Source organism: Pavona decussata, unplaced genomic scaffold (genome assembly GCF_977016875.1).
Source record: "Pavona decussata unplaced genomic scaffold, jaPavDecu1.1 SCAFFOLD_602, whole genome shotgun sequence".
NCBI classification, from domain to species: Eukaryota; Metazoa; Cnidaria; class Anthozoa; order Scleractinia; family Agariciidae; genus Pavona; species Pavona decussata.
The window spans coordinates 1,272,501-1,300,182 of NW_028145860.1; the positions used below are offsets into that span (position 1 = coordinate 1,272,501).

Below are 27,682 nucleotides of genomic sequence, written 5' to 3' on the forward strand. Positions count from 1 at the left end.
AGGATCCAAGTACACCAAGTCTGGAAGTGGGACTCGTCCTTTGATCCCAACTTTAAAAGAACAAAAGATCATGATAGTTTTGACGGATTTAGCAGCTTCCAAATCAGATTTATCTTTGTCACTCTATACATACTTACCACATGATTTTGAGCCCAAATTGAGACAACTCCACTTGAAATAGAAGCTATGATAGGTCGGATAGGATGCCACTAAAATATAAAAAGAAAAAAAAAAGGACCGATAATGAAGTGACTTAGTGACAAGGAAGGAAACAAACATACGCATAACAGTAGCCTGCAAGCTAGCTCTCCAATCTGGAGTCTCGACCGAGGGTGCAAACGGCAAGCGAAACTGGCCACAAGAGGATTGTGGTTCGCTTCGCTCACCACTCGCGCCCCAAATATATGTCTCGCGTGAGACTCCAATTGGAGAGCTTGCTTGCAGGCTAGCATAACAGCAACAAACGCGTTTAAAAATGGATAGTGGAAACATTGGTAAATCTTCTTGTAAGATTAGTGATTTGTGAAAGTGCATTGGGTTTTCAAAAGTGGTGCTTGATTTTAGACTAGTGCTCTAATTTGATGTCCCTATAATCTTCAACAAGAACATGAAGAATATTGTGTTATCTTACCACTACATCCAGTAACAGTTCGCCCTTTGTCCCATGAAGAATCTTCACTAGATTACCAACTCCCTTTTCCCAGATGTAAAGTGCATGAGTTCGAGATGATCCTGTAATCAGTCAAAACAGTCAACAGTGAAAACTTTTCCTTGCATTTCACAGTATATGCAGACAAGCATGCAATGTGTGACAGAGTTTAGTGCAACAGGGGCTTTTGGGGCATTTTAGCTCTGTGGCTAGGCGAGAGGTGCCCTGCTACTTTCCGGGATCTTTTACATCAAATGGATCAGATCTTTTTCACAGGAACATAGCGTTTATTGCAACCTTGACTCATTCTCTTACGGGCAGAACTCAAAAGCTTTTACTGAAGAACATTTGTCATATAAGACCCGTAGCCTATAGTATTTCGACAACACAATTTCATATGCATAAGCTTAACAAATGAACGAAATTTTAAAGAAATTACTTTTCGCGCCTTTGCAAACTGATGCTCATTTCTTATTCGAAAGAACAGCAGGTGTTCAACACCTATGTGCTTTACTTGATGGTTACAAAGGCTCCGATATTTCCTTAACTGAGTGAAATCTATTTTTACTGAAAAATGTTCCGTAGCATTAAGCAAGAGAGGCGTAAATGACTTTTTTGCCTTAAAATCAAAATTGCATCAAATACGTGTAACCCCTTACTTTGGCACAGAGAACGGTTTCTTTGTAAGGAACTCAGTTCCATCTTCTCTCCCATTTTCTACAAAAGGACAAGCTATTTCTTCTTTATTTAGCATTTTACTCAAAACTTACTACTCAACAGTCTCTGTGCAAAAATAGGGCTTATTTGGAGATTTGGAGCAATTTTGATTTTAAGGCACAAAAATGCACTTTTGCCTCTGTTGCTCAAAACCCTTCACTTGTTTGCAGAGTTTAATTTTTACCTGCACAGATATATTCTCCATCACCTGAGAAACAGCATTTCTTCCATAGTGTTCTATTAAGAGAAACGTAAAGTACGTATGCAATAAGAAAAGGTAATTAATTCCATATCCAGCCTAACAAATGAACATAAATCATTCCCTTTATTCTCATTCATGAGCTATATGTTGGTTTATACATCATTCAAAAAACTCATTAATAATTCATAAGCCCATTGAACCATCAAATGGTCAATAAAACATCACGTGCAGTGGTTTTATATCCAATAAAACCTCCCCCTTTTTAGTATGCGTTGTTTAATGTTTTTCTCATATGCTAATTTCTAACGTTCACGAAAGCATCATTGTTATGAACTCTCTTGACACACGCTTTTCCAGGAATGTTTTTGAAGCCGTTCAAAAAACTTGCAGCATGTGTTTCATCGGGTCTAAAACCACTCGGCTGCGCCTTGTGGTTTTAAATCCCGATAAAATAATGGTTGGTCATGTTTTAAACATTACATAAAGGAGCACTTATTTTGATTCAACTCAGTATTGGGGCTTGAAGAGTTGACAGCTTGTTGGTACCGGGAATCTGGTGTAAGGTCCATGAAGCCCTCCTAACTTAACATGTATTCTAAGTATTGTTTCCTTACAATAGTCTATTGTTGAAATACAATAGACCATTGTTCATAAACAATACTTAGGATAAAACACTTATGAGTGCTTCATGAATCTTGACCCTGATCCCAGGCTTTAATCACCAACAATATTCTGATGTGCTAAACAACCAAACCTTTACAATAATAATAATTATTATTCTGTTGTTTATGGTGGATTTTAGTTTGGTCTTGTGTTCAAGTTGTGTCTCTTAAGTGTTTTGAGTTGTCTTATTTTTGTTTGGTCATTCATGCTCCAACTCACAGAAGAAACCCAAAAGTGCTTGGTCAACTCAAACATGGGCCACAGGGCTGCAGACTAAAGAACTTGAGGAAAAACTCGAGTCAAGACTGAGTTGAAATCATTACCTGTTGACAAGATCTTGAAGTTTCTGTATGGGTTCAGGTTCAGCTCCCTCGGTTCCTTGACAAGACAGTACAATCTGACTGTCAAACACTCTGATTATTCTGTCTTGTGAGTTTATGAGGAATGCACTGCAACAAACAGAGTGAGATCCTTATCATATAAATCAGGCTTCAGTTAGGAATGATTGCCGATTCTCTTGGTCATCCTCCCTTCTTTGTCTGTTTACTGTTACTCAAAAGGCCCTGATGTTAACAGTTTTCAAAGAAAAGAACCACACTGAAAGTTGCAGGAAGCATGTAAGGAAAGTCACCCTTTCAACTGTGGTACTCACTCACTCACCTTCATTGCCACCGGTGAGGCATAAGCCCTCATCTTATGTGCCCTCATCTTACTGTGGTACAGTATCACATTATCTCTTTCTACAGTATGAACTCAGACTACCTATGACATCAATCAATTTGTCACCCCTTCACCTGTGGGACTCACTCATTCACTCATCTTCATCATCCCCGCTGAAGCATAAGGCCTCACCTCATGTGATACTATGGTACTATAACGTCAATCATTTTGTACAGGGTAATTCATCCTGGTTTTGTGGCCTTGACCTTGTTTCTGTTAATCTTGGTTACTGAACCTCACAGTTTCCAAATTCCTCCACTCCTTTAACCCCAGACACAGACAACAAAGACAACAGACAAAAAGGGCATTGCCTAATAATTAGGCAATAACAGGGGAGGGAGCTATTGAATTCTCCAACCTTCCAACCTAACAAGAGAAAATGTTCAGGTACTATTGGTTCTGTGATAGTTATCCAACATGATGATGGTCTTAGTGAACATACCTCCCTCTTCTGGCAAATTCTATGGCCTTGACAGCTGTGTTGGCACTTGTTCCTGTTTGTATTCTGAAATCTGTAACCACCTAAATAGATGTTACAATCCAAGAATATTACAGTACAGTCAACAAATCAACCACGATATACATGTAGGGAATGTTGTTCTAACGACAACATTGTCAGCTGCATAGTTAAACACTGTGACACTAGACAGACATTCTGAGCATAAACTGGGGAAACAATTGTAACTTTAAAGTACCTGTGACCACTATGGCTGGATAGATAGATCAAACAAATAATGAAATGAACAAGTGAATGAATGACTGACTGATTGAATGATTGACTGACTGACTGACTGACTGACTGAATGATTGACTGACTGACTGACTGACTGACTTACTGGATGACTGACTGGCTGACTGACCGACTGACTGGTTGACTGACTCACTGAATGAATGATTGACTGACTGAATGACAGACTAACTGTCTGAACGACTGACTGACTGACTGACTGAATGATGAACTGACTGACTGACTGGCTTGTTGACTGAATGGATGGACAGAGGGACGAATGGAAGGTTGAATAAGTGACTCCCCCCTTGTTTTATTATTAAATTTTTAAAAAGTGCAGCAAACATACCTTGTGTGTTTCTGCATCAATCACCAACACCTAACAAGAAAGAAATGTTACATGTCACTTAAAAAGCACAAAACGTTCATCTTTATATTACTCCTTGATAGTAACCACTGCAAAGTGAAATTAAATTCCCTGCTTACCTTTCCTTTAGAATTTCCTGTGTAGATGTATTCCCCTTTTCTATCAAATGATGCTACAATGTTCTGTTCAGACTGCAAATAAAACCATGGAAAATCAATTAATAAAAATAGAAATTTTTGATTCGCAATATATTTACTTTCATTAACCTTTTGGCAAGGCAACACATAACACTACAGTTACTTCCACTGATCCTTTGGCTCCCAAGCTCAGAGCAATAAATTTTTGTGTTGCTAACTTTTAAGACTGTGGGTGAATTCCTATACTGTGGTGCTGTTTATTCTGCTTTGAAAGGTGGCTCTATTGTTTGAGTCTATAGATGAAATCCTAAAGCATCACCATTCAAATGAAAGCTACTGGGAATACCTTCCTGTGGTTACTATTGATTATTTTCCTTTTTTCCCAAGTTGAAATTGTTAATATATAGAGCAAAAAGTTTAAAGGCCCACATTCACCCAAGATGTATTGCGCGCCAAGGAACAGTTTTCATATATGAAAACCCCCCATTTTATTTGAGCGGGAGTCGAGTGAGAAAGCATTAAGCGATCACAAATATTCTTTCCTTCCAGCACGAGTCGTAGAGGAAACCCGCATGAACCGCTTGAGTTCGTACAGCCAATAAGATCACGTGTTTGGACAATACAGCATTTCAAAACAAAAAAAAACCACCGCAATGACTCTTGGGTGAAGGTGTGCCTTTAATAAGCAACTTGCAGGCATGTTTGAAGGATCCATTGTATAAATGTAGGACTATGTGTTTATCATCTTGTACCTCTCCACCTGCTGGCAATGAGTGGTGTTGTCCGTCCAGCTTCACCAGTACTGGTGCATGTTTCAATGGGCAAACAAGAATCACCTTACTGTTGAAAGAGCAATGGAGATATAATTATCTCCATTATATCATTATATCATATCATAATTCAATGGAGATTGAATTATGATGACCACTCCTTGATAAAATCTTCGTACAGACCAAGTAAGAGTTCTTTTTGAGGGGAGGGGGGGGGGGGGAGGGAGGGAACTGACAGTATCCTGAGGCTTGTCTCAAAACATTTGTCCTGAAGTTAGTCAAATTAAAACATTAGTCAAATAAAGTCAAACTAAAAAAAAATAAGCCAAAAGGTTGGTCGTGGAGGAGTAAAGGGCATTTTCCTGGAATGTTTTATAAGTGGGCATTCATGGATGCCAATTGAATAAAACAAATTCTGAGAAGTGGCCCTCCTTGTCAGATTAAGGTGTTTAAAAAGCACAAAACTGTTTGTCTATCTGAGTGCCATTTACCAAGAAACCAGGCACACTGATTAGCCTTGCTATGAAGGATAATATCATGAACCCTAATATCAGCATGTATGTTCTTCTCACTGACCTCCATATATTTCTCATGTTACTAGTTGGGAGAATTTGTCTAAAAATCAAGGCATTTGTCTGATCTTTAGTGATTATTTCCTTTATTCTCCTTACTTACAAGCAGCTACATTGTAAGAAGAAATTAGATCTTGGTCACCACTGGGCTTGAAGGGTTAATGCAGCCAGCCAGCAAATAAACTATCATACTACATACTTGTTTCTTGGGTGGAACTGTACTTTGCTGACAGGAGATTGGAAGCGATATTTTTGATCACATTCACCAGAGAGGACATCCCACACTGACACATTCCAGTCATTAGAGCCACTCAGCAATTTACGGCCATTTCGACTCCAACTAAATAGAGTAAAAACATGTCCAATATGTCAAATACTGGTAATTTCACAATAAGGAACCAGTTATAACTTGTGATTTGACTGGCTAAAAGGTTCCACAGTGGCTTATTTCTCTTATATAAATGATCTTAATATGCTTCATTAAATATTCTCATCTATTTCATTACCTGACAGAGGTGACAGGATGCACATGTGCACTAATAATTTTGGCAATTCCTCTCGTTAAAAAATCCCAGATGACAATACGGCCATCATTGCAACCAACAGCTAAAAGAGAACCTCTTCGATTGAAAGACGCCGTCACTGCGACACTGACTGAGTCCAAGCTGCCATCATATTCCTGGGAAAACATTTTAATAACACTTTGTAAGCATTTTACTATCAAATGGTTCATGGATAAGCTTATTGATGACATGGTGGTCCTGAGCACAGTAAATCTAACGATGTGTAAATAGTTTATATATTTGTCTCTGCCATGCAGAGAAAGACACTTCTCTCACCTCTGGGTAGCTTTGTCCAAAAGACTCTGAAATATAATACAGATAATAAAATCAAAACAAATTAGAAAAAAAAAAGCACAAGTGAAAAATATGCTGCTGTTTGTAACACACTATTTATTTCACTATTATTCTTACTTATTTACTGTTATGTAGTATTAAATGGGCTGAAGAACAACTAGCCAAATGCAGATAAGAATGGAAATGTTTTGCTTACAACCTTTGGCTATAAGTAGTGCCTTATATTTCTCTGCTAAAGCGAGCAAAACATACAAGAGATGTCTCTCATGCGAACTCACATGTTTTGCTCGCTCTACTTTCTCTGAGAAAAACAAGAGACTCTGTGTAGTCCACTGAACCCCAGATATCAATAATACTATTGATATCTTTGGTGCAATAGACTACGTTATTGCAAAACTGTCATTACTGCAATAAGAATTAACGATTATAATTTAAGATTTCAGCTTTCATAACAAGTAAAAACATGCCCAGTACACACAATTTTTAAAGACTGGGGCACACAGTGCAACATTTCATATAACTGTGTGTCCACCCAGAAATTCTTGTTTATGACATCCTGACTAGGTACATTCTGCAACTTTAATGCACAAATTGCGCCATGCATGATATAGCATGTGCTATATATACCTCTTACTAACCGAGTTTGAGGTCTGAGCCCAGTTGTTCAAAGAGCGGATAACTTTATCCAGCAGATAAAACGTATTGGTTGGAGAACATTTTATTCACTGATAGCGATTTATCCAGTCGATAGCGTTATCCACTCTTTGAACAATCACTGGCTGTACTGTAAGTTACGGACCAAGACTTTATTTTTTTCTTGTTGATATTGCGCTCAGGCTGTAAATCAACGGGAAAAAACGAGGATCTGTAACTTACAGCACAGACCAAGAAAACGAGGTTAGTAAGATATTTATTATATCTCTGAGGTTAATCGGGCGCACGGAGAAGGAAACTAGTTGAAGTAAAGGGAAATTTAGCAAGCCGTACAGTGAAATATGGCCCGCAAAATTGACCAATCACACCGCGCGTACTAACTGAGAGATATAATAGGATACAATATGTTAGTTATTGTATGACCCACCATGATTCGCTGCATGTGCCCCACTGGACACAACCTTGCTTAGGAATTTTAGAAGCAGAATGAAAAAAACATAAGCTTAATCTGGGGTGGAAAAAGGAACAGTACATAATTTTTGCATCCGTGTCCACATAATGATTTTGAAATATACAGGGTTGATTTTGCTACAATATGAGATTAATATCATTACAAGGACAGCACTTGTCATGGAGAGTGAACCATAGTTTTACAAAGGGCTACTTGAGAATTTCAAGTGCAGAAGAGTCACAGGGTCATTATAAAAATTGTAAATTTATAAATAGTGTAAACACACTTATAAATATTCCTGTCAAGCTGCAACTAAATAATTAAGACCGTTTTTGGTCACTCCATTTTCTTGGAATTGATGAATATCTTATCTACCGTTTTAAAATACAAAAACATGCAAAAAAAAAAAAAAAATGGAAGTAGTTTAAAGATGACTTTGACCAGAAATAATCTGCCCTTGTACTCACTACGAACCAGCTGGAAATCGACAGATCACGAAAGAGACTGTGGCAAATTGCTTTACCGGCAAATTAAACGTTTCTACTCACGAAGAAGTTCGAGATTCATGGCAATCTCTCGTCCGATTTCCTTGGTAAGCGGCCCGTCACAAGTTAATGATTTAATCAACAACGACTCTCACTAGAAAAGGAAAATTATCTGTAAAATGCTTGCTTTTCGTCAATTCAATCCTCTCCTTGTCTCCTTGTTTGCACCGTGCGTGACCCGTGTCGCGTTTCTGACAAAGCGTCAGCGGCTCCATGACTAGAAAGTGCGCGCGCACACGCTATAGCGCCGCGGCTGGCGCGACGTGACGTGTTTCGTGGCAAAAGCGTTTTGTTTTCGTCCATAACTTTCGAGGCGGTGTCTCGTTCTTTCTCTAAATGTTGACGATTTTTGGTTGTTAAAGCTTAGTGAAAATGTCTCGCCGAAGAAAGGTAAGATCATCAAGTCGCTGGAAACACGTTTAAACGTTTTCGCCAAGCGTTTTATTATTTTCGCTCACGAGATACGACAAAGAAATTTCTCCTTCGCTTTCGGCACTGTGCCAATTTAAGCTTATGCTTGTAAAACGATATTTGACGCGAAAATGTACAAAATAGAATGTTTTTAGGTAGATCTTGATGCCCGTATCTAAAAGGCCGTCTTTTGACGGTGTAACTGAAATGGATAATTTGCTATTCCATCGCGTGAGTTGAATATTTAAGCTTTAACTTAACATCCGTTATGGAAATTAATACATGCATCAGTAATTTAATTTTCTGGGGTATGCAGGTGAAAATTTTTGAGCTAGTAGATAAAGAGTAGCACTTGAAATGAATTTTAAATTGCCTTAGGTTGATTGATGCCCAAAATTTCCTTACAATATATATTTTTTAGAAAAGCCATGAAAAGCCATCCTTTCACTTTGGAAAATTTACCATTTTTATTTATTTATTAGAAAAAACACTCTAACTGTTCAACAACTGTAAATTTGTAAAGTTCTGTTAGTAGTAACAGAAATATTTTGGCTTACTTTTGAAGTGAGAAACAGGAAGGTTCTGTTTTTGTGCAATCAAATAAATGTGATGGTATATTTTAAGCCTGTTGAATGAATGAGAGTGAGTGCCACAGGCATACTTGGAAAAAGGAAATCCGAGTGCTCCTGTCAGGAGTCGAACCTAAGACCTTCCGATTAACTAGTTCGGATGCTCTATCACTGAGCTACAGGAGACCCATGGGTGCTAAGGGCATTAAACTAGGTTCACGGGAAAAACGTCCTGCATACTGCTAGGATTGGAATGTCAATGTGTGGCATATGTGCAATGGAATAAATGAAGATTTAGGAAGATTCTGTTTTTGTTTTCTTGTGATGATCTTCAGGTGTGCATATTGCATATCCATGTTCCATGTAGTGTTCTCAAAATGTTTTGTAATATGAGTAGTAGGCAGAAAGAACTAAAAACAAAAGCCTATACAAATCCTCTTTCCTACCACAGAGTGCAACAAGTGTCAAAAAATCAAAAGGTGACACAGCAGGTGATAGTGAATGGAGTGAAGAAGAAAAGAACAGACTTACAGATGCTCTAAAAAGGTATAATTTAATTTAACAAGATTATTTGACAAATTATAGATCAAGCAGTACTTCCTTCTGGTACTGTCTATTTAGCTGTACCAGATGGCTATAACTTTTTGAGTCTGTGGGTGAAATGTTTAAGCTATACTTTCTGAAGTATTGTTTAGTATGCTGCAGAAGTTAGTTCTACAGGTAGCAGTGCTGTTTTTTAAACTGTACAAGATTGTTCCATCTTTTCATCATGTGAATGAAATCCTAAAGTGTGACCACCCATGTGAAAGTTACTGAGCAGTACTTTTTTTGTGGTGCAGCTGTTAGGTGGCACTGTTGTGCTATACAAGTTGGCTCTAACTTTTGATCCTGTGACTAGTAAAATTAAACATTATAAGCATTACTTTTCTGATGTGCTGTTTGTTTTGATATTTTTGCTCTTTTTAACCTAGTAAGTATTTTTGGCAAAGGAAGGTTGAATTAAAGAAGAATCAAATTTACTTCAGGAAGAAGAAGGATGGTGTAATATTTGGGTATAAGTCCTTTGCTAACAGTTTTATTTTCAAAGTTCTGCCTTACTTATTACTGTGCCTTTAACCTTGTGTTCTTCTCTCCTTGGAACAGGGATGAAGGCAAAAATAACTGGCGCTGGATTGCTAGACAAGTTAAAACAAAGACCGTGACAGAGGTAAGAGCTTTTGTACAAAGTCTATGTGTTGAGTGGGAATTGAACTTTGTGTCAAATTGACTTCTTCATTTTAATCTTTCATTTTTTCACGGCTTTCTTGAATAAATTAAATGCATAAAACAAGTACTGATAAGTCCTCTCTTTTAGTTCTCTTATCATTTGCTCCATGGTCATGAGAAGATGAATATTTACTGAAACTAAGAAAATTGTGAATGCTGAGAATTATCTCTGCAATGTTTATTGTTCTGTGACCAAACAGAGGTAAAACAAAACTACAAGAAAAAGCCACAAGCCAAAATTTAAAATAATTTCCTTGACAGATTGCAGTTATTCATCTCATGTCTGTTTGGTTTTCTTTACCAAGACAGTTAACTAGTATTCCAGAAATATCTCTAGTGTTCATGGTTTTCTTAGTTTCACTGTAATCTTTTGCTATTTAATTTACCATCTTTCTTTCTTTATTGCCCATGGATGGCATTTTCAACATTGCTGGTCCTAGCAGTGTGCGGGACATGTGTCGCGAAGATTCCACAAATTTAGACGTTTTGCTTTAATTACTCTTTTTACTTCTGGTGGACTCGCAAGCCTGGGACTGAGCGGGAGGCCTGGTTCTAGCTATCAGGCCAGGCAGCTTAGGTGTAGGTGTGATTTTTGGAAGAAAAGGGTTCGGAACGAACGATTTGGTTTTAAAGTTGTTAACGTTCCTTTATTGAACTTACATTCCTTGGCAATAACATGTGTCACATTTAACATAATTTAACACAACAATAATTATTATCCCATTCACACTTGTTGGACGTGAGATAATAGATAGCCAACTTGATGCTGTATGTCTCCCTGGCTATCTATCGTCTCATATCTGTTGTGATTCAAAAATGATTTTTCGGGTTTAAAGATTTTCAAACCAGTTTGATTTTTATTTCCCCTTGTCTTGGATTATGGTAATGAATGTTGCACAAAGGAAAAGAAAAAATACTAATGAACTGGTTTGAAAATTTTTAAACAACAACATGCCTGACACCTTCTTTTTTTTTAAATTTATTGAGTGCACAAACAAATTACAGCACGCTTGTTAAGAAATACTACTTGTTGAGGTTGATACTTATACTGTTTACAATACGGTGCTAAAAAAATACGAAACTACTTACAATGCGATATTACTAACAAAACGAAACGATACCTGTGGAATAATTGTTAAATATAGCCCAGCTGTTCACAAACTAACTTCCCAGTTGCTCAGTGGTTGGTAAATCTGACCAGTACTTGAAAGTTCATGGATTCGATTCCAACCTGGGACTGAGATGTTTTCTTTGTCTCATGGTTTTGATGAGATGAACATTTAATCTCTCTAAGTGTTTACTTTGGGTCTTGACAATCTGCGAGCCAGTGAGCCAGGAGGCATGCGAGGCAGACGTGCGAGGCACTCAGGTTAGCCTAAACAACACTCTGGTTAGCCTAAATAGCACTCGGGTTAACTTAAATAGCTCCTCGGTTAGCTTAACGGTTAACATTTATGTTGGGGGTTGTTCATGCCTCGCAGATCTGCCTTGCATGCTTCGCATGTTTTGTTCATGCTTCGCATGTCTGCCTCGCATGCCTAGCTGACTCGCATATTGTATAGACTCGTTTACTTTTTGACCTTTTTGTAGGTGAAAGAGTTTGCCTCAAAACTGAAGACAGAAAAACATACTGTCAATAGAAGAAGTGCATCTCAGGAACAACAAGCTAAGTCTGGTAACTAACTTTGAGCACTACTGTATGTTATGATCCCCACCATACGAGTTTTTAGAGTATTAGAATCCCTTTCTTGCTTGTGTTCCATATGGTATGAGTCCACTGGCTTTAATGAAATGCAAATTTTAACTTGTCATGAAAACAATTCTTTTATTTTTTTAGCTTCAGGTAAAAGGCCAATTGCACCAAAGGACAATGGTCCTCTTGAGGTACAAAATTATATAATATCAAATTGTGTACATTTTATTATATAAATGGGATATTGTGACCATGATAAACAAAAAGACTTCCTTTCCATTTTGATTTTCACAGTATGTTTGGAATGTTGTGGCTGTCATAAAAGTAGCACCCTAGCCCCTCGTGCATAAACTTGGTAGAGATCCCAAAAGGGCATTGAGTGCCTAAAATTAAAAAAAAAAATAGCATGTCATGTAAGGTATTAAAGGTTGTTTGCTCCTAATTAGACAAGAAACGTTCCTCCACATTGTCTTTCTTCACCTAGGTTTAGTATGGATACTGGTGACATACACTGTACTTGGAGAATTAAAAAGGCTCCTCATTGCTTCATGCTATGTAAACCTGGGTTGGGGAGGGGGGGTGCTCCCCATAATGGACTACACAGGGAGGCTCTGCCCCATAGGGTACCTTTTTAGGGATGGAGGTATGTAAGGAAGGGATTTCACAAGCTAAAGTATAGAAAAGAGTAGGAAAAACTGTCATTTAGATATGGAAAAGGGCCTTTCAAAATATCTCGAAAAGACCCAACAAAAAAAGATAGTAACAGCGTTTCCAGCGTAGGTATGTGAAAGGGGTACCATTTCCTATGGTAGGTTTAACAGGTTACCTTTCCTGTCAAAAATGGTATATAAAAGGGTAAGGGTGTGAACCTCAGGGCAGAGCCTCCCCATATAAAACTGCATAAACCCAAGCCATGTAGGCCACCTTTGGCTTACTTTCTTTCTTCTCTTCTTGCTCACCAGGGATGGATCAATGCAACAAAAAGATTAAGAGGTGACAATGATGTTGATGGGACATGCATACCTCAGGTAGGATTGTGGGCTCATACAGTACTGTACCTTCTGTAAATAACGTCAACAAGTTGGTACATAAGCCGTACAGTTCAAATTGAAATCTTTTAAGGGTAAACTCTGAGAATCATTTGTTTCTGGCTTCAACTTTTTATTTCATTTGCCACTCTTGTTTTACAATACTTTACTTAGAAAAAAGATCATTGTCACCGGCCACCATAGAAATTAAAACCCAAACATCAGTTGAGGTTTACAGGTGTTTTACTAATTAAAAATGTGTCTAGTTAAGCCATTTTGTGTATGATGGACATTTAGATATCCATCAAATGTTGCACCAAATTCCAAAAGCATGTCAGGGAGTTGTGTTCATTTAAAAAGTACATGCAATGTGCAAGACTTTTATTAAATTAATGTTAATGTCGACAATTTAAATTATTGAAGAAGTAATGAATAAAGAGGCTTGAACATAATCATTTAGTTGTCATCAAAACAGCCCTTGTAATATATTATTATTGTCATATCAAGGCTGCAGCCTAACAGGAGCCCGGTAGCCTGGGCCGCCCAAGAAAACGCCCTGGGCGCCTAAAATTTTTACAACAGCAAACGCTTCACACATTGGGCTCCTAACTTCTTTGACTTTTGGCCTTGTGACCTCCCTGGAGTTTTTCCTAGGCAACAGCCTTGCACAGTCACTTGTTTGAAATATTGTCAAGAGTGGTTGAAGAAACTGTGGAAAACTCGTTCACAAATGTTATCCTCTTCTTTAACCAAAATTTACATAATTTATGTAAGGAATTTATTGTAACCCTTTAGAGATGTAACAGAAACTGTAAGCCCTCCCTTGAAGGTGTAAATTAGAATGAAACCTTGTAACACTGAACTTGGAGTGGCATCCACCTCATGCCTCTCACAACAGAATGAAAGATCAAGAACGCAAGAGCACAGAGACTCTTCAGACAAGATTATGGATGTGAATGACGAGAGTGATGACGACAATGAGGAGGACGCACAAGAGGAAGAACCTGTATCCAACAGTGTGGTGGATCAGCGACAACCAGACAGCTACCCTGCCCAAAAGGGTCAAAACATTGACTCTGTTATGGTAAGATGTGGTATTTTGTAAATAATAATTTTTTTTAATAATAAAAAAGAAACATTGCTTCTGATAGTGTGTTGAGAAGGAAAGACATGGCTAATTTTGGAAGAAGTGCAGGCATTTCTTAATCGTGTAGACTGTCTTCCTATACAGATACTCTTTGGGCTCATCATTCCTCTCCAATGAATGAATGAGCATCAGCGCTGAAGGCTAATAAAACCTCATGTTAAGGACGGTGCCTACTTTTGTTACAGGCATACACTGTATGTTCTGTGCATCTCAAGACACTTGGGTTTCCTATGGGAGACCATGCCCACTACTACGGGATATTTTTGCGCAGTTTATAACTACGCGGGAAAAGCAGGTCTTAGCAAGGGTTATTGGAATCTGGAAAGAGAATTGGGTGTAACCATGCATTTTTCAGAGATAATAAAGCTTCAATTTGGAAAAAGATGCCATACATTGTTTGTATTTTACTGCTTTTTAGAATAATTGTTGCTTAATTATCTCTGTAAAATGCATGGTTACCCCAAATTTTCTTGATAGGATTCCAATAGCCCTTGCTAAAATCTTCTTTTCTGCATTGTGATAAACTGCGCAAAATACTCCTGTATTAACAGGCAAAAGGCAAGTCCTTCAAGGGACACAGTCACCTGGTGCACATGCGCATTAGATACCATTTCTTAGCTGATTTGCATATCACATTTCATCACAAGTCTCGCGCTGAGAAGCGCATCCTTTGAAAAATGTAAACAAACCTTGTCGAGTCGAAGTATTTGCCAGTCAAAATTATTATAGTGATTATAGACCTAATGTCATTTTAGAACACTCATTTTCTTGATACCATGGAGAATTTACTGATGGACTTGTCCCGGGAAAGTCAAACGTCAACGAATACCTCTGAAGTCGAAGAATCGATCATTTCATCGTTTATTTCGGTATCCGGTCGTGTGAAAAATTATCTTAGCTGTTTCTACGTTTCACAGTGTTTGCATGAGAAGCAAATTGAGTTCAATTATTAGAGAATATGTCAATTTTAAAACGTAGTGAATCGACTGAGTTGCAGTGTAGCGAAACGACTTTGTAGCGAAACTACCGGTAAGCTTTATTTCTGCTTTCAATCATATATTTTGCTTTTATAATTTCGTTTCTACAACTTCTCCGTTATCTAAATTTAGGAACCAAACCCATGTCGTTGCAAGAAGCTTGCTCGACCCGTAGAAAACAAGGTTCTACTGGAGGTTTTCCTTGTCGAGGAGATAATCGACTGTGTACCGAAGCTTGTCTTCGTCTGAGCTCCAAACCGAGCAGCCATGAGGCGTAGTTCCAATCGTTTACGAAGATTCCCACCGCACGAACCTTTCGCCAGGATGAGAAAATGTAATTTTCCAAACATATATAATGGTGATTTGTTCTCCAATGTTTTTGATTGATTTCTCTCGTTATTTTAGTCAACGCAGGCGATTTCTTCCGCCCGGCGCCTTCACGTTTCCCACCTCTTCTTTTCATGTTCCTTTGGAGACGCGATCCATACTGTTTTTAACCAAATATGATAAAATAATATCATAGGATAAGCAAAAGCATACTCAGAAACAGGTTTCCAGTAAAAGATTGAAAATCCAATGAAAAACTGAGAAGATTGAAGCGGATTTTTAGATGCGGACGCGTACTTTTGATTTCGGGTTGAGGTGGACGCTTTTCAAAATTGACAAAAACTAGCGTCCAGGTCAGCGCGGTCACACAGGTGACTGTGTCCCTTTAATGTGAACCTACAGTCCTGGCCAGAAGTCTTGGGACACTTGCAGAACTTTACACTTAACTCGTGCACTCACCCCTTCCCCATGCAATGTTGATTTCAAGCATGCACGGCTTATATTGTGAATTATATCCTTTGTTCCCAATGATAGTTATTGTTGTCTGAGGAAGGAGCAAGGTCTTGCAATGAATGTTATGGACACATAATTTTTTTGATGCCACGACTCAGTAATAAAAACATACAATATTTATAGCAACAGAGTGAACTAACTCTTGTTGTATCAGGATGTTAAACTGTATTTTCAATTTTCTCATTATCATGACAATAAATATTGCACAGTTCCAGAAAATATCCATACTCCCCCCATGGGAGGTTTTTTGTTTTGTATCCCCATCCCTCAGGAAATTCTAGTTTAGCTTCATACTTTGCTTCTAAAATTTTGACTTTTAAGACCCCCGGCCCCCTAGGAATTTCCAATGACCTTCCATAGGGTGGGTGTGTTTTTTTTTCTGGAACTGCACAATCAGTGGCCCACAGTGGACTGATAAGTATTGTCCATAAAGTGAGGGTATAATGAATGTTCATGGCATTCACTTAATATTAAAGCACTTTAACATATACTGCAGAGCTAATAAATATTTGATCCATCATCCATAAAGTTAGGACCAACCTTATATGGGAGTGTCACTCATCAAGACAAAAAAAAAAGTTTCTGTTACATGTGTATTAGTCTGTAACTGTTCCAGTTTAAAACAGGCAAATGTAAGAGAAAATATAATTGTCTTCCACTGGGACAATAAAAACTGCATATGATTTAAGTGGATACTGGCTGGTAATCTTTGCAATGCAAGGGTCTACTGTGCTGAATGTTGTTTACAAAGTAATGGAGAAAGTTAACTTAACATTGTAATTTGTTGTGTTGTTTTTTCAGGTGGAACTTTTGTCCAATCAAAAACAGATGATGGAGAAAATCTCCCTTTTGGACTCCAAACTTGACAACCTGCGTTCAGATGGTGCCTCTTCACGGTCTGCAGTTAAGGATATGCTAATCAAGATAAATGACAGGCTTGACCAGCTTAATAAGAGCACTCCCTTGGGTTGCTGCGGCGGGCCTGTAATAATTCAAACTACTCCTCATGCTAACGTCGTGCATCAGCCTATCTTGAGCTCTTGCAAGTCTTGCAGCGGTGCAAAAGAAGATGAAAGACACACAAGCTCCATGACTGTCTCAAATGGCGAAAGTGTCGCAAATAAAGAAAGAAATGATCAAATTTCTACAGATACTTTGGGCAGGGTATCTACACAAACATCATCAGATACAGATCCAAGTGAATTTACAAAGAAGAGCTCTGGTGAGCATCCTCCCTCCATTTTAATTCCAGACTCGCAGGATGAATCCTTGGGCAAATCACAGACAGTAGCTTCTAGTACAGCCTCACCTTGTATCACCTCCCATTCGCCGAGTGTTCCATCGGCCACCAAATCCTTGCTGCCAGTAAGTGAGCACGGGCACTTAGTGACTAATGTATCTGGAACTAAAGAAACCGCATGTGTTCCTTCTAATGAATCTTTACTAGGCAGTAATAAAGAACAGTTTTCAAAAGCTGAGGCTTGTGCGTCCGTTTTGAAAGAAAGCAGTTCCCAACCAAATGCAACCAGACCTATACTCTTGGTTGTTAATCAATCTCCTACAGTTACCTCAACTGCCAACACTAAGTTGCTTGAGTTGAAGCTTTTGGCTGCTTCAAGAGAGCAGAAAGATTCAGCATCTGAGTGTGTTAGTACTTTTTCTATGCCACCACAACAAAGAGCTACAGTGCCTTGTAAACAAACTGGAGTTGCTTCAGCGCAAACCACTCCTATTACAACTCCGCAATCTGCATACATTGACCGTCAAAGCACTTTAGGAGCCTCTCCAGTTTTGAGTACAGTTGTAAGAAGTCCTTCAGCTGCAGTGAGGTCTGTTCCTATGGAGACCTTGTCAGAATCTAGCAATTTGCCTCGGCAACCAACAGCTGTGGTTAATAACACAAGCATTGGCATCCCCTTACAGAAATCAAATAATGAATCCTCAAGGATTTCACCGCATACCATAACAACAGCATCAACCCAATCAAGTATACCGCCAGCATTTATTGCTCTTTCGCATACAAACCTCACACCATCTCCTAGTAAGGTCCATGGTATGTCACCATTGCAGCCACATGCAGGAAGAATGACTTCACAAACCTCCAGTCTACAGAGAAAAGACTTACATTTACATCCCTCTGTGGGTGCTGTAATGCACAAGTCTGGTGAGTAGATCTTTCAGTCATCTTTTAATTTGAGTCTTGTTGATTGACCTATCAGTGTCTTAGTGGTTAACAAGGAAACTTTGAATCTGGGTATTGTGCATTTTCTCCTCTTATCTTTTGTCCTTAGGCAAGACATGTGGACTTTCGGGGGTGGAAGACGGGGGTGGGGAGAGGGTGTCTAAAATCCTACGACCACGAAAACAAAAAGAAAAATACTGTACATGTAATGCAATGGTAAAAATGAATGTGCATAACACTGTATTTTGTGGGTTAAAATTATTGTACTTGTACATGTATGCTGGTGCCCGGCCGAAACATGCAAAATAAACTTAATGGTTCGAAATATTAGTTGTCTGTTTTGCAGTGAGGCTGAAATTGAATGTTCACAAAACTGTGTTTTTTTAGGTTAAAATTATCTTGTTCACCAATAGAATTTATAATTAGCTATTTTCTATCACATATATATAGTCCTAAAACATGCTTGATATATCTTGCTGACAGTAGCTGTTTTACAAATGAACAGAAATTGAAAACTGTGGAAAAACTTTCTACCGAATAATACCTACCAAAGCATTAAGAATTACATAGTGATGGGCTGGATGAAACCACAATTACCACATTTTTTAAGAATGAAATACTGATTCAGAAGTAGCACACTTGTGCCCCAACCCCTCCCATTTGAGGAATGGAGGTGCAGTCGGTATAAGGGGTTGGCACCCTGGAAGTGAGGTCTGAAGGTTGCTGGTTTGAGATCTAGCTGTCTAGACTCTGCTGTACATAGTGTTCTTAGTCAAGAAACCAAACTCCACATTGTCTCTTGAGGTAAACCAGCAATGAATTAGAATGTCATCAACAGGGAATAGAAATGCTTCTAGTTGTTTCATGCTGAAGAAACTGGGTTAAGCTCTGTCTGTGAGGGCCACCTATGGCTTGTACTTGACTCTTCCTTTTACCATTTGAGATGGTTAGAACAAAGCAACTGGTGGGGGGGAGGGGGTGGGGGAATGTTGAAATAGAAGGGACAGAAATAAAGGGAGAAGTAAAGGACATAGCACAATAAAGAAGTGGAAATTGCCAGGGAGGGGCGGGAACTATGAGGAGAGGGTGTTGGAAGATGGGAAGGAGGAGGAGGAGCCAATTCCAAACATCTTGACATGTGTGTCACGGTTTGCTACATGTCATAGAGTGGACTTTTGCTTCACAACTTACAGATATTTGAATACTGTTCTTTCTAATATGTTCAAGTAAAGAAAATTTGACCTGTGATAAAACACGTACAACCTTTTTCTCTCTAGTAAATGATGAATATACCAAACGCTCTGCAGCATCATCTCCTTCAAAAGACATAATGAATGCAGGTAAAGATACATGTAGTCTAGTTATGCACATTTTAGATAAGCATTGGTTGCATAAATAAGATGTGCCATTTTTGTAGTCAATGATTTAAATAATTTTTTATTGTCAATGAGCATTCTGTAAACTTTTCTACCCATTTATAACTTCCAACCTGAAACTACTTTCAAATTGGCTTTACGAACATTTTTGCAATGAATTCAATTTATTGGAATGCTAAAGAGATATATCTCAGTTCCAAGTGACAAAATAATGTTTACTTCAGTATTCTTCAGTACTAGAGTTTGTCTTAGAACAGGCTTCAAACTTCAAAATGATGTTCTCTGACAAAACATGCATAGTTTGTTGCATAATTAGGTTGTGACTGTTGATGACTTGGTCATCAACTTAAATAGACCTTATCACAGTTTTGGAAGCCATCTTGATGGGTAGGCAAACACGTCTTGAAATAACAGTGTTTGGGTGGAAATCCAATGTCAAATAATATTGTCATAAAACATCGCTTCTGAAAAATTCATGAATTGGAAACTTTAGGCACTATGCAAAGGATTTTGCAGAAAATTCTGAGGAATGTAGCTGTGCTAGAAAACATCTAACTGCGTTTTGACATTTCCATGCATTTGCCTGTATAGCAAACCAGCACTGAACTGCTGTTAAAAATAGTTCGCGGGAAAAAAATACAGGGAAATGTATGGAAAGTTCAAAACATGACTGGACACTTTCTGGCACAGCTACATCCCTCCAATTTTTTTTTTAAAATCCTTTTCCTAGTGCCAAAAGTTTCCAATTCATGAATTATTCAGAAGGAATGTTTTATGAAAATTATTTGAAATCTTATCTCCATACAAACACTGTTATTTCAAGACCTGTTTGCCTACCCATCAAGATGGCTTCCAAAACCATGATAAGGTCTATTCAGCTTATGGTATTACAGTATATAAGTTGGGAAAACACAGACAGGGGCTCTTTCAGTCCCTTATGGTCTAACTGTTGTCTTGTTCTTGTTTTCACGCAGCCATGCTTATCAGCAACTATGTCACAGAACACTCCAACAGGGAGAATCAAACCCAGTGGCAGTCATGTCTTTCTGCAATTGTCACAGATTATCACAAGAGCCAGAGTCAAACCAGAGGAGACAGGCAACAACTTGGTAGATATAATTATCATTCTTTGTGCTTTGAATTGGAAAACAACAGCGGAACTGATCATCCCTAAAATAAGTAAAAGGCCTATTTAACAATTAGATTTTGAGCTTGAGATTTCTTTCGCATGATGCCCGAATCAGCTATCACGCATAGAAATCGAGAGCGAATAATCTAATTGTTTTAGTATAAATCTAGTAGTCGTTCAAAACTTAACAAGTAAATTATCCAAATCCTCCTCACAGACACTTCAAAAACGCAAGAAGTGGGCTGAATTTTGTTGACAACTGCCAATCACTATCTTTCGCAGAATAGATAGCGGGTAGTGTAGCCAATCAGAGAGCGGCATTTGTAATAGAACGCTAGTAGATTTATACTAATATTCAATAACACTCTCTTGATGATGATGTTTGTAATTGAAAAACAAACCGTGTTTTTGCTTGGCTATAAGTACTTGTATGACTTCATGGACCAAGCATGCAAGGCAGCATTTGACTGGTTTTGATATCTCCCGGGGGGGGGGGGGGGGGTACTCCCCTATATAAGGTATATAGGTATGTGCTGCCCCAAAGGGTATGGTTTTGAGCCGTTTTGGTCTGAAAACGGGTATAGATTTTGACAATAACGGTCTGAAATCCGGTCGAGTTTTTGGGGCGGGGAACATTTACGAAAGCTTACAAACATATTTTTCTTCTCAGTACGTAACTGGAACGACTAACTGAAAACATAACTGAGAAAAAGAAATAGATAAACTATGTCATTCCAGCTTACTTTTACTCCTTGCGTCAACTTCCATTCGGCACTGATGCATAATTATCAGGTCTGAAAACGGGTATGAATTTTAGAGGTCAGGTCTGAAAACGGGTGTGGAAAATGGCATGTTTAGGTCTGAAATAGGGTCGGGATTTGAAGACCCGGGCCGCACACCCCCACCAAGAATTCCGAGGAGTATCCCCCCCCCCCCCCCCCCCCGGGTGATATCTGCAAAATCTTTTAACAGTTATCAGGCTTTCCTCTTGCTTTCATTTCACAAATTACTTCTTTGAACTCCCAAGAATACCTAAATACTTTCCCTATAATATGAATATTTGAATGAGATTAAATTTGGACAAACATTAAAAAAAAAAAAAACTCTTATCACTAATTTTTATTCCAAGATATGGATATTGTAAAGTAAATCACTTAATTTAATAATTATGGTAAAAGTTTTTTTGTACTGGTCTTCTGATAATTGTGCAATCTGTCTTTTTGTAGTGTCAATTGGTAACAATCCCTATGTGGTACTGACACAGTTTGAGCTGGAAGATATGTTGGAAAAAGCCAAGGGACGGCCAAAATTCTTTGCTATGCGCCTAGCAGAGAGGCTCTTTGGCATTGAGGTTTTGATCAAATCTACACCTTATGGGATTGGAGAAAAAGATGCCCTACATCCAGCAATATTAGATGCCATCAAAGGTACTCTCAGAATTAATTTGTTTTAAGCCTAATCCTTCAATAGGAAATCTGGAGAAAACAGATGGTGATAGTGAGTACCACTAAGTTACCACACAATTTTCAAGATCTGCAGTAAGTCCCACACTCTTGGAGGATGTGTTCTAGAACACCTTCCAAGAATGAATGGTTAAGGCCGGCCAAGGGAGTAGGTCCCATGCCGATGTGTACCACATGTATGATATTAGGGAGCTTTAGCAACGGAAACGAGAATGTCAAGAAAACAATAGGCTGAATTACCAAAACGTACTCTGTACGTGCATTACACTTTTTGGTACATTTTCGTTGCTGTTACTGCACTGCACGACTGGGGCGTGAAATTTCCTGACGACTACAAATTTTTCTTTATCTTTCTAAACTAGGGTGCAGTCTCCAAGAATTTAACCTACATTAATTTTGACATTTAAAACGAGTTGGAATAATCACGACGGTATTTGAGAAACGCAATTAATTCGTTTTAATAGTGACGTTTTCACTACCATCACTGTTGTTGTTGCTAAAGCTCCCTATTATGATGCCTGGGCATCTGCCTGTCATGACCAGAATGGACCCAGTTTTTACTTGAAACTGAATAAATCACCAAGAATGTGGTGAGAGGAGCGCGGGTGGTAGTAATACTCCTTGTCACTTCATGCTATATCTTGTGATGGACTAGCATTCCATCCAGGAGGGAACTGTAATACTCCTAGTCACTTCATGCTGGGTATCCTGTGAATGACTAGCCTCCCATCCAGGGAGGTGGGGGTAGTAATACTCCTAGTCACTTCTGAAGGGTATCCTGTGATGGATTAGCATTCTATCCAGGGGGGGAGTAGTAATACTCGTAGTCACTTCATACTGGGTATCCTGTGTTGGACTAGCCTCCCATCCAGGGTGGTGGGGGTAGTAATACTCCTAGTCACTTCTGAAGGGTATCCTGTGATGGATTAGCATCCCATCCAGGGGAGAGTAGTAATACTCCTAGTCACTTCATGCTGGGTATCCTGTGAATGACTAGCCTCCCATCCAGGGAGGTGGGGGTAGTAATACTCCTAGTCACTTCTGAAGGGTATCCTGTGATGGATTAGCATCCCATCCAGGGGAGAGTAGTAATACTCCTAGTCACTTCATGCTGGGTATCCTGTGAATGACTAGCCTCCCATCCAGGGAGGTGGGGGTAGTAATACTCCTAGTCACTTCTGAAGGGTATCCTGTGATGGATTAGTATTCCATCCAGGGGGGAGGGGGGAGTCACTTCATGCTGGGTATCCTGTGATGAACTAGCCTCTCATCCAGGGAGGGGGGAGTAGTAATACTCCTAGTCACTTCATGCTGGGTATCCTGTGATGGATTAGCATCCCATTCAGGGGGGAGTAGTAATACTCCCAGTCACTTCATGCTGGGTATCCTGTGATGGACTTACATCCCATTCAGGGGGGAGTAGTAATACTCCTAGTAACTTCATGCTGGGTATCTGGTGATGAACTACCATAATCCATCCTGGAGAGTGGCAGTAATTACATTTGCTTCATACTAATTGACTCATCACAGTGCTCAGAAACAAATAGCTTTAATATAAAATTTCCTTATTATATTGTTGGGTGATCTCTACATGCCTGAAATTTGGTCCTCTAAATCCCTTTCCAGTTGAAGTCTTGAGGAGATTTGCTGCCGACTTTTCAGAGGAAGCACAAACAGCACTTTGGAAAGGTTGTGTAACCAGTATAGCTCAGCGGTGCAAGAGAGCACGTAATCCACGTAAAAACAGATTGTTCAAGAGAAGGTTGGAAAATGACGACAATTTAGGACCTCCTTCCATGGCTGTCGGTGGAGGAATGCAGTGTGAAGAACATGAAGAAAATGATGATTCTCAAGGGGAGTCAGGTGGAGAAGATGAAGATTATGAGTTGGGAAGTGTGGAACAGCCAGTTAGAAAGAAGACACCACCTTTAGTCAGAATACCCTCTGATGATGATGAGCAAGAGTCTTCAGGGAATGGTGTTCAGGATGTTGTGGTTTGCATTAATCATGACAAAGTTCATTGTGTGGCAACACAAGTGAAAGACTCAAGTGCAAGATTAGAATCAGCTAGTGCATGTAGCTCCACCGTTGAAGCAAATGAACCAGAGAGAAATAAACAGGACATACCACCTGGTATTGACCCTGATATCACAGTTGTTCACTTGCCGACGTCTAGCTTGCAGGCTTCGGTAGAGCCACAGAACAAAGAAAAAGATAACATGGCTAGCCCAGCAAGGAGAAATAGTGTCGCATCAAGCAGCAGTGATAGCAGTCCTTCCATCAAGGCAGCAGAGGAAAGTGTGACAGTCAAAGCTGTTAAGTCTGTCAGTGCTCAGGAACGTGATGATACCACAGAGAAGGATGCGTCTGCAGCTGGCCCATTAGATGGGGACTTACTATTAATGGCGCAAAGTATTCACAAGCTAGGTGCATCACCAGGAAGCGTTACTGTGTCTGGCATCAAGATGACTCCTGACTGTAAGTGTTTGTGTGGGGGCACAAAATTGGCAGTCATAAGCAGCCTATTTTGTAAATTTTCTACTCAAACAAACACTGATTGATTAATTCTTCATGTAATGTTTAAAACATGAGCAGCAGTGTTTTATCGGGATTCAAAACCACGAGGCGCAGCCGCGTGGTTTTAGACCCGTTAAAAAAAGGTGCTGCGAGTTTTTTGAATGGCTTCAAAAACATTCCTGGAAAAGCGTGTGTCAAGAGAGTTCATAACAATGATGCTTTTGTGAACGTTGGAAATAAGCATATGAGAAAAACATCGAACACCGCATACTAATAACGAGGAGTTTTGATTGGGTTTTAAAACCACTGCACGTGATGTTTTATTGACCATTTGATAAGTCAATGGGCTTATGAATTATTAATGCATTTTTGAATTCAATTTTGTCCTCCTCTCCGTCTTCTATCAGTAAGGTAGATACATGAAGAGTGTTGGAATGTTTCTCTTACAAATGTCGTACCTTTTCTGTTCTTCCAGGTGTTGTTTTAGTTTTTTGCAAATTGATGTTCAGTAGCATTTGTTAGGTTTACAAGAAAGTGCAAATTTTTTGAAAGATCATTGTTTGAAGATCATTGTTTGGCTTGCATATTTTTTTGTTTTGAGATTCTTTTTCTTGGCTGAGCAAAAACATTGCTTTCTTACATGTATCTCTCTTCCCTTATCTTTTCATAACATGTATATGTTGTAACTAAGTTTTTTTTTTTTTTTTTTTTTTGGGGGGGGGGGGGGGTCTGTTAACAAACAGTGAACATACATTTTAGTTAGGTTTGTATTTAGTGTGACAAAGAATGAGTATTCCAATAGTAGCATTTTCTCTTTTTCAACTAAAATAAGCCCCAGAAATATGCCTACACACTCTCAGTGCTACTTTCTTTGTCAATATTTTAGACTCACATGTGTTAATTGGAGGAAACCCAAACATTGCCATCCCCCGTCAGAAGTACCTAGATGCGCTGACCCGGTCAAGCCAGCCCACACATTTTGCCGTGCGTCTGGCTGAGTTGGCTTTTGGAGATGAGGTGCTTGAGGCATCCACTGTGACTGGGGGGAAACGCGGCACAATGCAACTTGATCCAACTGTTATTAATGCAATACAAGGTATGATGTAGACATAATTGGAGGGCTGAGAGTATATTCAAGCTAAATGACATTTTAGATCACTTCTTGTTGTTTTAGCTCAGATTTATCAGAGTTTTTGCACGTGGCCTTGAATTCCATCAGGAAACATTCTCCAATGTTTTATCCGCTGCTTTACACTTTGTTTGCAATAAAAACCTGATTATGGGCAAGGTTTCCATTTTTCCATTGTGACGAATTCACCCAGCAACATCTATAGCAGATAAATATGAGACTGGTGGGAACAATATTATTGGTATGTTGATATCAGGGTGGGAAAGTGATTAGTAGTAATTATATCAAACGTGAGAAAGCATGTTTCATCAGGTATCCAAACACTGAGAAGTGGGTCAAAAATACCAGCTGCAGCCAAGTTTTTTGTTTTTTGTTTTTTGGATATCTGATGAAACACACCTTCGAGTGTTTGATACAGCTTCTTAAATGACCAATAATTCTTGGAGAAATTCAAGGCTAAAGTTGGCAAAATTTTATGGTAATTAGGAACACATATCCAAACCGCAGTCACAGTAGTGATTTTCTTTGTTTTCTCTTGATGAATTATTAATGAGTTTGAGAAGTGGTTTATAAAAAATGTAATTTTTGACTCTTTGTGTTCTAATGTCATCTTTCTTCTTGTACTTTATTCCATAGTTGAGGTGACAGGAAGGTTTCTGAAGGATCTTGCTCCTGAGCAGCAAAGTGTGGTTTGGCGTAAATGTGTCACAAGCATTGCCACCAGGTGTAAAACTCTGCGGTATAACAGCAGATCAAAATCTACGGAGAATAACTGGACATTCCATCAACATGACACAGAGCCCCCGAATCCAAAAACAGATTTTAATTCTTAGCTCTTATTCATAGTATTTTATATATTTTATTAGGACTACATTGTTCAGTTCAAGACAGTAGTTTTTAATAGACTGTTGTCAGGTGGGCTCTTGGGTGTCCTTTGGACTCCTTTTCCTTTAATTTTTAGGCAAAATTTTAAAGAGCATGAAATGACACATCTTCAATAAGTCAATCAATCAATCAATGAATTAGTCAGACATTTATTTTAACATGTTACATTTAGGAGTTTAAAAACTTGTTTAAAATACGAACATGCATAAATTTATACAACATAATGATATCATACATTCAGATTACTCGATATAAAAAGTTACAAAAATAACCCTCAGAGATCTTATAGTAGCCAGCTGGCCAACAGTCCTTTTTTGCAAGTAAGGGAGCATGGAGTTATTGATGGGCCCACCTGCTTGCATAGTTTTGACATTTCTTAACATAGTCACACATGCCATGTTTGTGGTCATTTTCACTCAGCAAAGTACACTGGGACATTTACTTGTGGAGAAATTTGTGGGACTGTTGACACCAAACATACCTATAGAACTCTTATCTGTGGCTTAAAGCATACCATTGTACTATAAAGAGTTTATTCATGTACCTTAGAGATTGTTTCTTCTTACATTGTTACCTTCTTTTAATGTTGCTTAAAGATTAATCCCTGTTTGACTTGTATTATTTGAACCTACAAAAAATTGTTATTGTATGGGTTAATTTACTTGTTGTGTGATGTTATATGTTAGAGGGTGGGGTTGGGAGAGAGAGGGGACGAGGAAATGGGGATCTGAAGTTTTTCCTTCCTGTACCAATTATCCCTGGTTTGTACATGTGCCCATTCCTCGGTGATGAACTCCTGCTTATTGTTTTATTTCCATTTAACAAATAGATTCCATTTTGCCTTGCGTCTGTACTCTGATAACGCACAGATGACGTCAAAACGTGGGGAGAACAAAGAAGTACGCTGCGAGTCGCAGGCGAGTAGTGTGACTGATGTTCTCACCACGTTTTGACGTCTTCTGTGTGTTATCAAAGTACAGACCCACGGCAAAATGGAATCTGTTTGTTTTATACAATAACCAAGACATTTCAACACATT

General features: G+C 38.7%; 2 protein-coding genes across 2 annotated transcripts in view; one reads left to right on the forward strand and one right to left on the reverse strand.

Moving 5' to 3' along the window:
• LOC146449273 (retinoblastoma-binding protein 5 homolog) overlaps nucleotides 1–8,216 on the reverse strand; it is a 12,227-nt gene extending 4,011 nt beyond the window's left edge. Inside the window, exons 1-12 of the mRNA XM_085101122.1 lie at nucleotides 8,035–8,216; nucleotides 6,364–6,389; nucleotides 6,031–6,203; nucleotides 5,724–5,864; nucleotides 4,935–5,022; nucleotides 4,165–4,236; nucleotides 4,028–4,057; nucleotides 3,394–3,473; nucleotides 2,555–2,680; nucleotides 1,551–1,603; nucleotides 632–732; nucleotides 138–209 (exon numbers count right to left, since the gene is read on the reverse strand). Coding sequence (XP_084957248.1) covers nucleotides 138–209; nucleotides 632–732; nucleotides 1,551–1,603; nucleotides 2,555–2,680; nucleotides 3,394–3,473; nucleotides 4,028–4,057; nucleotides 4,165–4,236; nucleotides 4,935–5,022; nucleotides 5,724–5,864; nucleotides 6,031–6,203; nucleotides 6,364–6,389; nucleotides 8,035–8,053 — 981 coding nt within the window. The 5' untranslated portion in view covers nucleotides 8,054–8,216. The remainder of the gene's footprint in view (nucleotides 1–137; nucleotides 210–631; nucleotides 733–1,550; nucleotides 1,604–2,554; nucleotides 2,681–3,393; nucleotides 3,474–4,027; nucleotides 4,058–4,164; nucleotides 4,237–4,934; nucleotides 5,023–5,723; nucleotides 5,865–6,030; nucleotides 6,204–6,363; nucleotides 6,390–8,034) is intronic.
• A 187-nt stretch (nucleotides 8,217–8,403) lies between these two features.
• On the forward strand, nucleotides 8,404–27,494 carry LOC146449274 (uncharacterized). Its single transcript, XM_085101114.1, has 14 exons — nucleotides 8,404–8,421; nucleotides 9,463–9,557; nucleotides 10,155–10,218; nucleotides 11,868–11,952; nucleotides 12,115–12,161; nucleotides 12,933–12,998; nucleotides 13,897–14,082; nucleotides 16,764–18,126; nucleotides 19,422–19,484; nucleotides 20,495–20,629; nucleotides 21,876–22,076; nucleotides 23,739–24,590; nucleotides 25,516–25,725; nucleotides 26,395–27,494. Exons 1-14 carry the CDS (start codon nucleotides 8,404–8,406, stop codon nucleotides 26,589–26,591), a joined length of 3,582 nt encoding a protein of 1,193 aa, XP_084957240.1. The 3' UTR covers nucleotides 26,592–27,494.
• The last annotated feature ends 188 nt before the right edge of the window (nucleotides 27,495–27,682 follow it).